General features: G+C 41.0%; 1 protein-coding gene across 3 annotated transcripts in view; it reads right to left on the reverse strand.

Moving 5' to 3' along the window:
- LOC144506360 (cyclin-dependent kinase-like 5) overlaps nt 1-13394 on the reverse strand; it is a 206086-nt gene that overhangs the window by 180611 nt on the left and 12081 nt on the right. For all 3 annotated transcript variants that reach the window (XM_078232370.1, XM_078232368.1, XM_078232369.1), the window contains exons 2-3: nt 12738-12961; nt 8703-8737 (exon numbers count right to left, since the gene is read on the reverse strand). In XM_078232370.1, coding sequence (XP_078088496.1) covers nt 8703-8737; nt 12738-12801 — 99 coding nt within the window. In that variant the 5' untranslated portion in view covers nt 12802-12961. The remainder of the gene's footprint in view (nt 1-8702; nt 8738-12737; nt 12962-13394) is intronic.

Below are 13394 nucleotides of genomic sequence, written 5' to 3' on the forward strand. Positions count from 1 at the left end.
TCTGTGCAGCTCTGCTGTAGTAGGGTATTGAGTGGGGTTCAAGTAAGCCATATGTGCACAGTGGTTAGCACTGCTGCCTCACAGTTCCAGGGACCTAGGTTCAATTCCCAGCTTGGGTCACTGTCTGTGTGGAGTTTGCACATTCTCCCCATGTCTGCATGGGTTTCCTCCGGGTACTCTGGTTTCCTCCCACAGTCCAAAAGATGAGCTGGTTAAAGCATTGGCTATTCTAAATTCTCCCTCAGTCTACCTGAACAGGCGCCGCAGTGTGGCAACTAGAGGATTTTCACAGTAACTTCATTGCAATGTTAATGTAAGCCTACTTGTGGCAATAATAAATAAACAATAATAAATAAATTTTGAACTTTAAATAAAAACTTCTACTTAACAAGGATGAAATTGATTGCAGATAGCAAAGCTCACAACCAGTAATGACACTCAGAAACATAAACAATTCAAACATATTACAGCTACTGGCAGCACATAGCATCTTTTTCATTGGTCTCATGATCTGAAAGCATAGTTTGCCATATGCGTTGAGCAGGTTCAATGTGATTGCATCAGAATGCAAAGCACTATTGTAGCAGGAGTACATGGACAGCAAGGATGGCTCAGCATAAAATTTCCACGTTGACCCCCACTCTGTCAGTGCTATCTCATGTGACAGTGTATGAAATAGCAAGTCCACTTTTTCAAAAATGCTCTGGAAAGGAAACAGTGCCAGCTGATAAACATGTGTACTGATTGATCTATTTCTTGAAATAGTGCTGAAAGGTGTATGTGGCTTAAAATTAAGAGGGCAAGTCATACTGTGCTACTCTCAAACAGATTATTGTTATGACAGGTTGGGACCTGTTTTTCATTAGGTCATTGCTCAGATAAACCTCACTAAAAAAGTCACTTCCTTTCAAATTCTGTCTTCTGAAATTATTAATTTTCTTTTACTTCAATGTAAAGGACTAATAAATATAGAGGAAACCAAACAAATAACATCAATTTTCCACTCCAAAGCCTTTACACACTGAAGTCGAAGATAACCCCCATGATGCTGAAGTGGGAAAATCATAAAGATGGGTGCCTGACACACAAAATGGTTGCCTGGCACACAAAATGGTTACCTGGGAAAGAGACATTACCAGGCACTGGCTTTTAGCACAGACAGCTACTTAAAATTAAAACATGCAGCACAGACGGTTATTTAAAGTTAAACATGCAGGAAACAAAAGCTGCAGGAAGCCAGTAAGAGCTTGAGGCACTTTAAAGATAAGGACAGACCCAGGACAACAAGGTCTGATAATAAGATCAGCCATAGATGGGAACAGAAATACATAAATGCAGCAAAACCAATCACTATATGTAAAGACCGAAACCAGTCATTGATAGAGGAAGTGTATCCATTCTATGAAACAATGCGATGTTAAATGCCCATGTCTGTACCTGTCTGATTGTAACGATGTGTTAACTATCGATCACCATGATCTGTCTACTCAACTATAACGATGTGTTAAATGGTTAATGTCCAGACTATCCATTGTCTGAAAAGTATAAAAATGATCAACTGCTATTATATTATTGAAAAGGTAGCTGCCAAGTACTGCGGAGTACCAGTGCTTTCTCCCCGAAGCTTCGTGCCCCAAATAAAGCTGTATTATTGAACCTCCAGTCTGTGATAATTTCCCACAACAATTGGCGTAGTCGGCACAGATCCTATTACTAGTAAGTTTCGATCGATTGGCCACGATCGGAAAGCAGGGGTAGAGATCACTGAATCTGTGGGAGTCAGACAAGGTCAAGAATACAGTTTGAAAGGGGTTAAACTTAAGGGGTATTTGTAGTAATAAGTATTGTTGTATACGGTACCGTGATAAGTACTAACTGCTGATAGTGATAAGTAACTGTTACTTGTGCTGACCAACTAGAGGACAAGGTAGTGCCTGTCTCAAATGCGCAGCCTTAGACTGGTTGTTAAGAGGGGAAATCCCCCACGCCAAGGTCAGGAATTGAAGTGGGCATAGAGACACCAAGGGCACTTAGGATTCTGAAGCACAAATGGCAGAGGTCAGTTAACATCAAACTCTGTAGTGGCGAACAAACGCAGAGTTGCCATCTGATTGCATGAAAGTTTGTAAAGTTGGGTACTGGACTGTCAATGTTGTAAAAGCGGTGCGGAAAAGGAGCTGATCAACTCTGACCTTGAGCCGGACTCCAGCGAGAAGCACATTGCCGAGGTGGTAATAGTGGGAGCCATGAGTATAAATTGAAACCCTGAGTCGGTAGTGAAACACGGTGCTATAGTAGTGGCCGGGAGTAGTGAAGTCCCTATGGTAGAGAGCACACCTTACTAGGGAGTAATCGTGGCCGTATGGTGCCTAAAACACGTTGCCAAGGTGGCAATAGTGACCAAGGGTAGTGAAGTCTGCAAAATGGCAGATAAAGAGGTTAAGAGGGGATCTGCAGTTTCTCTCATTGAAGTGTACATGACAGACAGGCAAGCATTAATAAAGAGGATGCAAAGGGATGGCTGGGGTACTTCTCAGACCTTGGAGCAACAGAGAAAGTGGATAGATGGAGAAAAGAGAAACAAGACAAAGAAGATAGGGGTATTGTTAGTACATCAGTTAGCTGGTCTAATTGAGCAAGTAGTTGCCTCTACTAAAACGTGGAGTGAAGATATGGAAAAGATTAGAGAGTTAGAATCCAGAGTAAGGGAACTGGAGAAACGAAACCGAGTGTTAGGAGAGAAGCAATGGAGAGGGGAAACTGTTCCTCTACCTCCTTATGAGTCCACACAACAGGGACCAACCGCTCCTCCAGAGGAGTGGGAAGCGCTAGAACACAACTTAGCACCAGTAACCCGAGGGGGAACAGATGCGCTGCCAAAAGCAAATTATAAACCCTTCACCTCAAGTGAGGCGCAGCAGATAATGGCTTCTTGGGTAAATTACAACCTAGAAGTGCAAACACTAAATTCTGGGAAGAATTAGATACAATTTGGGTAGGACACCAATTACACCCGAGACACGTACACCAGCTGGTCAGGGCAGCCTGTCCAGCAGATAAGTGTAGACAGGTAGCAGGTGGACCCGCCGCTCCTCCAGCACAGGATCATAGTGGGGGACGGTGGACACATGTAGTCGCCCTAACAACGCCCGTCACCCAGTTTAAGGCAGAAATTCAGAGACTATTAGGGAATGCTCCTACTAACTGGAGCAGAATTACCACAACCAAACAGCTAAAAGGGGAAGGAGCTTCTGAATACGGGGAACAATTGTTCCAAGTATATCAAGAGTGCTCAGGTCAAGGGAACCCAGGTCGTGGGGATCGAGCGTTCATCCAGGCTTTTAAGAATGGATTCTCTAGTGCTCACCAAACCATCCTAAAAATGGGAGTGATTATGTCCCAAGATTACGATGAATTGGTAGAGTGGGCTAGTGGCATACCTGGAGGCGGATAGGAGAAATCTTAGTTTTTGTATTTCAGTGTTCGTGTGGTCTGGTTGCTTGTCGAATGTAGGTGGTTGTGGTTGCATTAGATTGAGAGCAGGAGCTGTTGAAGCCTGTTTGTTCTTGTGGAGTGTTTGTTGCAGGCAGTGGATGCGGTGCTTTGCACTTTGGTCTAGCCGCGGGGGGCTGGGGAAGTGTTAAAACTATTGAAAATTAAAATGATAAGATTTCTTGAATTTAATTTAAGTTTAATTACGGTTTGGAAGAAGAATAAAAGCGACCGTCTTAATCAACTTTCTGTATTCTCTTTAAATGTTTTACTTTCATCCCAGTTTAAGATGTTAAGTTTGAATGAAAGAGGGAGTGCTGTGGAAAGAATGTTGGAAGCTTCCATTTGTGTCTGTGTGTGTTTAACAAAGTGGTTGTGTGGATGTTTTGTTGTTGTTTGCTTTAATGTTTTAATGTTCTTCCCCTAGTTGTGATTTTACAACAGTGGGGTTTGATACAGAGTTTAAATAAAAATTGGAAAGTGAATTGAAATTTAAGAAAAGATTTAAACCTTGGAGGGAACCATGTGCTCTTTCCTTTGTCTTGAAGTAGAAATTATGAGAGTTAGTTGAGAAGTTAGGAGAAGAAAATAAGTAATTTTGTGGAAAAGTAGAAAAGCAAGAACAAAAGAATGAGGTAAATATATTCTCACCGAAGCAAACTGCCCAGTTAGAATGCAGTATTAAGGTCCGCAGAATATCGCGATTTACGAACGTCTGATAGTTTAGTATTCTGTAACTGGTTAGAATTACGTACTGCCATTGGAATTTCATGTGCCATCTATTGGTCAAGGTTTGCCAAATATAAAAACACTGCAAAGCTTAACTCAGTTTAAAAAAAGAAACAACTTAAATTAAAAGGGTTTGGATATCACGGTTATGATGTGTAAAGTGGTATGATACAACTGCCGCTTGATTATTATTATACAGTATAGCACTGCCATATAGACCCAAGAATAAAATCAAATCCTGAATAACTTGCACAACGCTGCTAAATGTTGGTGCTAGGCATTTGAATGCACTTCTTTGTAGGTAGGGTAGTGGCATTTTGTGAAGTACTGTAATGCGGCGCTTGCACGCAAACAAATGATCAAATTAGATATAATGTAAGAGTACATCATATAAAGATCGGAGCTGTATGGCATGTGATTTTAATGGGGAAAGCGATGTCTTTTGATGGGATTACATACAAATGAATGGATGTCCAGCTGCAGCCAAAAAGCCAGTGCAATGTATTATTTGATTCACACTAAGCTTTCTATGAAAGGGGGATATGTAATTAAATGTATAATGCACTAGCTAAAGCCATACAAACATCGGGAAAAATGTGGACAGAGGTATTGCCCACTATACTAATGAGGCTAAGAGCTACCACAAACCGGACAACCGGATTAACCCCTTATGAACTAATGACAGGACGGGCGATGCAATTACCAGAAAGCATCATAACAGGTGGGACCGATGTAGGCCCACTAAAAGATAAAATTAGGAGATATGTTTTGGAACTAAGCACCCAACTAAAAGGGATGCGCAAATTGGTAAAAGATAATCAGGAAATAAGAGACGCAGAGAGAGAGCTTGAAATGCTCCCCGACGTCCCAACAGCGGGAAGTTGCGTCCTGGTAAAAACATCACCTGACAAACCAGGGATTGCACCAAAATGGAATGGGTCATATGAAGTTATAATTAGTGGAGACACCTGTGCCTGTCTCGACATAAGAGGGAAAGGTATATGGAAACATTAGACCCAGCTGAAATTACACAAGGAAATGAGTGACTGAATTAATGAATTAACCAAATTGCTTTCCTCAACACAGCCAAAGACTGCAAGCAAGAGCAACTGGCGCGTGCGGGTTGATAGTATAACTTTTGTAAAGTGTAAAACTTATAGTATTAGAATTGATATTTGCTCGTTGCGGATATGTATGTAATCGCATATGTAACTAGAACGAAAGAACAAAGAACAGTACAGCACAGGAAACAGGCCCTTCGGCCCTCCAAGCCTGTGCCACTCATTGGTCCAACTAGACCATTCGTTTGTATCCCTCCATTCCCAAACTGCTCATGTGACTATCCAGGTAAGTCTTAAACGATGCCAGCGTGTCTGCCTCCACCACCCTACTTGGCAGCGCATTCCAGGCCCCCACCACCCTCTGTGTAAAAAACGTCCCTCTGATATCTGAGTTATACCTCGCCCCTCTCACCTTGAGCCCGTGACCCCTCGTGATCGTCATCTCCGACCTGGGAAAAAGCTTCCCACTGTTCACCCTATCTATACCCTTCATAATTTTGTACACCTCTATTAGGTCTCCCCTCATTCTCCGTCTTTCCAGGGAGAACAAGCCCAGTTTACCCAATCTCTCCTCATAGCTAAGACCCTCCATACCAGGCAACATCTTGGTAAACCTTCTCCGCACTCTCTCTAAAGCCTCCACCTCCTTCTGGTAGTGCGGCGACTGTATTACTTTGCATTGTCACGACTGTAAATTTGACTGGATTGGAGGATAACCTATTTTACAGGGCTCATATACACTTACACAGGAATCAAACTGTATGTTACCCGTTAGCACAATCGGTAGAAGCCCTATTTGTAGCCACACCTGGGCGGACTCCTCATGACTTCTATACTGTAGATACATCAGACACACCCTGTAAGGGACAAATTGGCAAATATAAAAGAGGTATACAGGGGAGATGTGTGGAACTTGTAAATCCCACAGATCCTGTGTGCAGGGGACTCCAACAGGTGGGAGGAAGAACTTGTTCAGATACTGCAAGCTCTCCGCTTTGTTTTACAGGGCAGGGATGGGGATGTGCCTATGCCTTGATCCCCAAGAATGATACCTGCGTCCAGACGCAGTGTGTCCGTCAACATTGTCGGGTTAATAAGGGACTTGCACTTGTGATGAAATGTCTAAATATAACCACGGGAAGACAGTTCATTTGTGGACAATGTAACGGAACTCATGTAAGCTCAGCCAAATGGACATACCCATTTGATACTTACCAAGTGGTGGGATCAAATGTGGAGTCAAGTAAACCGAGCAATTGGCAATATAAACAAACTCATAATCGGGACACTAAATGTTACCGGGCTAAGAAGGGATATGTGTCCTCTTCAATGGTACTTACACGACAGAAACACCAAACCTCCCAAACCTTTTTGCAGTAGGAACAATAGGACCACTCACTGTTTCATGCCCTCAGAAGGGGCATATCCGAAGGAGAATAGTAACCCGGGCTATCAGCAAAGAATTCTGCGCTGATTGGGAAGCCCCGGGCACAATGGGATCATCACAACAAATGCATAACCCATGTCACAGACGAATCCTATAACATTACACAAGTCATCAATAGCATCAGAGAACAACTTGATAACTTCAGACAGGGACCTAAGAAAGGAAGTAACTGGCTTGAATGGCTAGTAGGGGGATCCTGGGGGTCCTACTTATTACATGGATTGGTCATACTCATTTCAATTGTAATTGTCTGATGCCTTAATATCTGTTGTAAAGTTATGGTAACACGAATTGTGCCAGGAGCCAGTGTAACCATCGAGGAAGAACCCATGATGGAAATCCCTGAAGACACCAGAAGAAGCGAGGAAGGAAAGAAGAAAATTGACCTCTACATGTGAAGATGCAGCTGTTGGTCTGGGGATTATTGAAGTCATAATAAAAGAGGGGACTGAAGTGGGGAAAATCATAAAGATGGGTACCTGACACACAAAATGGTTGCCTGGCACACAAAATGGTTACCTGGGAAAGAGACATTACCAGGCACTGGCTTTTAGCACAGACAGCTACTTAAAATTAAAACATGCAGCACAGACGGTTATTTAAAGTTAAACATGCAGGAAACAAAAGCTGCAGGAAGCCAGTAAGAGCTTGAGGCACTTTAAAGATAAGGACAGACCCAGGACAACAAGGTCTGATAATAAGATCAGCCATAGATGGGAACAGAAATACATAAATGCAGCAAAACCAATCACTATATGTAAAGACCGAAACCAGTCATTCATAGTCATTGATAGAGGAAGTGTATCCATTCTATGAAACAATGCGATGTTAAATGCCCATGTCTGTACCTGTCTGATTGTAACGATGTGTTAACTATCGATCACCATGATCTGTCTACTCAACTATAACGATGTGTTAAATGGCAATGTCCAGACTATCCATTGTCTGAAAAGTATAAAAATGATCAACTGCTATTATATTATTGAGAAGGTAGCTGCCAAGTACTGCGGAGTACCAGTGCTTTCTCCCCAGAGCTTCGTGTCCGAAATAAAGCTGTATTATTGAACCTCCAGTCTGACTCCGGTGGTAATTTCCCACAACAATGTTTTTCCAAGGAAACATTTAAATGCATTAAGTGGTTTTGAAAATACCAGATAAATACAAAGTAAACATTTTCAATTTGTGATTTCTTAGTTTTGCAATTCATTCATTTTCTTCCTTGTATACAACTAAAGTTCTTCATTTCCAGCATTACCCACAGAAGGCAATCAGACAGATTTTGACTTTCACTTTCATGAAATGTAATACAATCCTGGCGGTCCCCAACTTTATGACATTCAAGTTACGACAAATGGTACTTACGACATTTATAAATTCACACCTTATTTTAGCTTTACAACACCGATTTCAACTTTACGCCACAATAACAATGAACAATTTTCCTTTATGTTCCACCTCTCAATGCTTCAGGAAGGATAAATTGCTTTTCGGACCTAGAAGTTCTCACAAACTTTAATGCAATAAAAGTCCCAGTTTAAATCTAACTGGGGCTCAACAGAAATTGCTGAGTTGAATTCCTATTTTACAAAACATTTCAGGTTGCTTAACACCCATTGTAAACTGGCTTTCTCTTCAAAGCCACAAAACATCAAATAAGGGGCGATTCTATATATCTGTTCATGGTGCCATGGCCACAGGTTGCTGGAAAGGGAACATTATTTCAACTTACGGCACAGTTTTCAGGAACCAGTTGTGCCCTAAGTTCAAGGATGGCCAGTATGCTATTTCACGGTTGGTAATCTGAAATTTTAATCCTTTGATAAAATTTAACTTTAAACAGAACTAGTTCATTCTGCACATTAAGCATAATTACATAACATAATTACATTACTCTATTGTGCCAAAAGTAAGGTTGAAATGTGAATCTTAAATTCTAATGGTTGTAAGCTTTTTTACACAAATAATCTACTAACCTTGTGCCTGCATTTTAATACCACCCCATAGGCTCCTGCAAAAGAAAGAAAATTGATGCCTTAGGTTATTGAAATCAAACATCTTAAACATTTATTCCCCCCCTTGGTTTTGATTCTTTACTCCAAAAGCACTGCCTCATTGTCAGGTTCCAAATCCAGGGACGTCAACCATGTTCCAGTATGTTGCCTAACTGGCATTATACATGCAGCCGATTAAAATTAAGCCATCCAACCTCAGGCAGCATCAGCAGCAAATCCAACCTTGTTCTTATCTGATGGTGAGACGTACACATATTCATGCACAACTACCTGCATTGCGATCAGGAGTAGAACACTGTTTATTTCAAAGGCACCGCACTTAATTTGTGCCCTAATTGAGACCATCTAATAATGTACACATAGAACATAGAACAGTACAGCACAGAACAGGCCCTTCGGCCCACGATGTTGTGCCGACCTTCATCTGAAACCAAGATCAAGCTATCCCACTCCCTACCATCCTGGTGTGCTCCATGTGCCTATCCAATAACCGCTTAAATGTTCCTAAAGTGTCTGACTCCACTATCACTGCAGGCAGTCCATTCCACACCCCAACCACTCTCTGCGTGAAGAACCTACCTCTGATATCCTTCCTATATCTCCCACCATGAACCCTATAGTTATGCCCCCTTGTAATAGCTCCATCCACCCGAGGAAATAGTCTTTGAACGTTCACTCGATCTATCCCCTTCATCATTTTATAAACCTCTATTAAGTCTCCCCTCAATCTCCTCCGCTCCAGAGAGAACAGCCCCAGCTCCCTCAACCTTTCCTCATAAGACCGACACTCCAAACCAGGCAGCATCCTGGTAAATCTCCTCTGCACTCTCTCCAGTGCTTCCACATCCTTCTTATAGTGAGGTGACCAGAACTGCACGCAATATTCCAAATGCGGTCTCACCAAGGTCCTGTACAGTTGCAGCATAACCCCATGGCTCTTAAACTCCAACCCCCTGTTAATAAAAGCTAACACACTATATGCCTTCTTCACAGCTCTATCCACTTGAGTGGCAACCTTTAGAGATCTGTGGATATATACACAGACTGAGGTATTCCTTGTTTGTATGGTTCAGCCTTTCAGTGGGCAAACATGTTTTGAGCGTTTCAGGAGGAAGATCAAATTATTAAAATAAACCTTCAATTGGGACAAGAAAACATTTCTTTATTGCTTTTCAATTCTTGTCAAAATAAAGAATATAATTTCATAATCAGAAAATTACTGAACGCTTCATTACCTTTCCGAAGTAAGGAAAATTCAATTAATTTCTCACCACAACAACTTGGATTATTATCTTGAACTCAATAAATTCCCAAACTGCACTGACATCAAGCAGACTGCCAAACAACAATCTAAGAAATAGCCCATGGGAACCCCTGGAAAGTATCAAGATAATTTAGCGGAGAACAAAACTGGAGTTAATGGAGTAAAATTCTAAATAAAATATTAAATTTATAACCTGAAGTAACAATTACATCTATACATAAGTTTTTCATGGAAAAACAAACTTAAATGTCATTAAACCTCCCCCAACAAACTAAATTCAGGAGCAGACAATAACCTACTTTTTAAAAATATTTAGAATTGAGCATACTTTAAAAACCAAGCACATCAATTTGTCGTCAAACAAAAAATACCCAATTAAAAATACCCAATTAACTTACTCAGTTAATGGTAGGGCGTTGGGGAGAGTTACAGAACAAAGAGATCTAGGGGTACATGTTCATAGCTCCTTGAAAGTGGAGTCACAGGTGGACAGAGTGGTGAAGAAGGCATTCGGCATGCTTAGTTTCATCGGTCAGAACATTGAATACAGGAGTTGGGACGTCTTGGTAAAGTTGTACAAGACATTGGTAAGGCCGCACTTGGAACACTGTGTGCAATTCTGGTCACCCTATTATAGAAAGGATATTATTAAACTAGAAAGAGTGCAGAAAAGATTTACAAGGATGCTACCAGGACTTGATAGATTGGGTTATAAGGAGAGGCTGAATAGACTGGGACTTTTTTCTTTGGAGCGTAGGAGGTTGAGGGGTGACCTTATAGAGGTCTCTAAAATAATGAGGGGCATAGACAAGGTAGATAGTCAATATCTTTTCCCAAAGGTAGGGGAGTCTAAAACTAGAGGGCATAGGTTTAAGGTGAGAGGGGAGAGATTCAAAAGTATCCAGAGGGGCAATTTTTTCACACAGAGGGTGGTGAGTGTCTGGAACAAGCTGTCAGAGGTAGTAGTAGAAGCGGGTACAATTTTATCTTTTAAAAAGCATTTAGATAGTTACATAGGTACGATGGGTATAGAGGGATATGGGCCAAATGCGGGCAATTGGGATTAGTTTAGGGGTTTAAAAAAAAAGGGCGGCATGGACAAGTTGGGCCAAAGGGCCTGTTTCCATGCTGTAAACCTCTATGACTCTAAATGTGGATTCATTGTAAGAACATGCAATGCATTTGTTAGACCAGAGCATCTCCCTGCTTGTTTTATTTGTTACAGTTTTTCTCTCATCCTTCACCCTGAAAAAGAATTGCATTATTCTAGTAATTTGTAACATCACAAGAAGGTCAAAGGGATATCTGGAACCTTAGTGAATGACGGGACCAGCAGGTTATCTACTTAAGAACTGAAATTTAAGGATAGAGAAAAAAAAAACAGAAAGCAAAGAGAATCACGGAACTTTTAGTGTTAAAAAACTTTCAGCCAACCATGGCTGCACCAGCTCTCTGAATGCTTCGTGCCATTCTCCAGAATTCTCTCCATAACCCTGCACATCCGATTCAAATAAAAATCTAATTGCCTTTTGAATGACTTGATTGAACTGCCTCCACCGCACTCTTAGGCAGTGCTTTCCAGAGCCTAACCACTCACTGCACAAAGCTTTATCTCATATCGTTTTTGTTTCTTTTGCAAATTACTTTAAATCTATGCCATCATTCTTGTTCTTTTCACAAGTGGAACAGTATCTCCCTATCTACTCCAACCAGAACCCTCGTAACTTTGAATATCTCTACTAAATTTTCTCTCTTCTCCAAGGAAAACTGTCCTAACTTATATCTTCATAAAGCTCTAGTTACTCATCCTTGGAACCATTCTCATGAATGTTTTCCGCACACTCTTCAATGCCCTCACATCCTGAAATGCAGCAGCTCAGCACTCCAGCTGAGGTCAAATTGGATGAGAGCAGAAAAAGACAGGAATGAAACACAGAAGAAAAAAAATTAAAATTAAATTTGAAAAACTCTCACAAAAATTTGCTACCAGCAGCTGAGATTATAATTTCCATTGTTCCCTCTTTGAGTTTGAGGTTGAGTGGCAATGCAGGAGTATAAATCTCATCATTAAATACTAGCCCTAACTTTCTGCAGTAAGTTCAATTTATTTTGAAGTGCAAATGCAACAACGTCATGAAACTCATGGAGGGGTGGATGACAAACTGCAGTTTTTACCAGGCAATGCAAATCATCCATCATATTTTTGGCAATTTGCAACTACTATTGTATCTCTTCCATGATGCAAATGCTTAAAAGAATCATACTAATAAATCGCTTCTCGGCCTTTTGGCTAAGATCAAGTGTATGGACGGCAGCCCATGGTCGGCCGCACTTGGTCGAGGTCATTAGGTTGCGCTGGGGCTTCATATGTTTCATATGAAACAATTTTTAAAAGCGGCATCTCGACCTTTTGGCTAAGATGCAAATGAGCTCAAGTCTTGGAGGAGGAACCTCCCCCTTCTCCAATCAGCTTGGCTCATGTAGATCGGGCCCAGGACAGGGTGGTTTGGTCGCTCGCCCTGTCTTGTCAGCCTGGATCTGAAATGTCTCAACTTGTTGAGACTCTGAATTGGATTTGATTTGATTGAATTGGAAAAGTATTAAAAATAAATAAAAATAAAAAATAAATGCGTGCACCTTTGCTATTATTTTTCTAGCAAATTCTGGAGCAAATATGTTCATCTGAGAATGTTTTGTCAATTGTTCACAACAGTCAAAACTCTTGAACTTACCTTCACCTACAATTCCAAGGACTTCAAATTTATTCATCACATCACCAATGTCAGGAATCTTCATGAAGACAAATTTCTCTGACAACTATGATCCCAAATCACATCACAGTTACGGGTATTAAAAAGTAACTTGCTGAAGGCAGGTATCGTATAGTGTCCATAAAGCCACGAGTTCCAACAAATCAAATTCACATTCTTCATACTTGTAATAATCTAGTCACAATCTGCAAGAAATAATGTTTGTAATTACCGATTCTGAAATTATACCTCAAGTACAGAATCTTATTATATAGAAAAAGATACATTTGTGTTTATTAATCTTGTTCCAAAGAGACAAGATAACCTTCCAAATTGCATTAAACATGACATGAAACAATATGAGAAATACCACATATGCCATCTGACATGCAGACCAAAATGCTCGTTACCTGAAGATCCTGCAGCTTGGACAAAAGTTGGGTTTCCAGTGCATGATGGACATATTCTTTATAATTTGTACTAAATGTAGAACAGTCAATTTCCATAATAATCATAAAATCTGCAGTGCAGAAGGAAGCCATTTGGCCCATCGAGCCTACACCGACAACAATCCCACCCAGGTCCTATCCCCGTAACCCCACATATTTACCCTCCTAGTCCCCCTGACCGGGTCCCTGG

The sequence above is a fragment of the Mustelus asterias genome, chromosome 17, assembly GCF_964213995.1.
Source record: "Mustelus asterias chromosome 17, sMusAst1.hap1.1, whole genome shotgun sequence".
NCBI classification, from domain to species: Eukaryota; Metazoa; Chordata; class Chondrichthyes; order Carcharhiniformes; family Triakidae; genus Mustelus; species Mustelus asterias.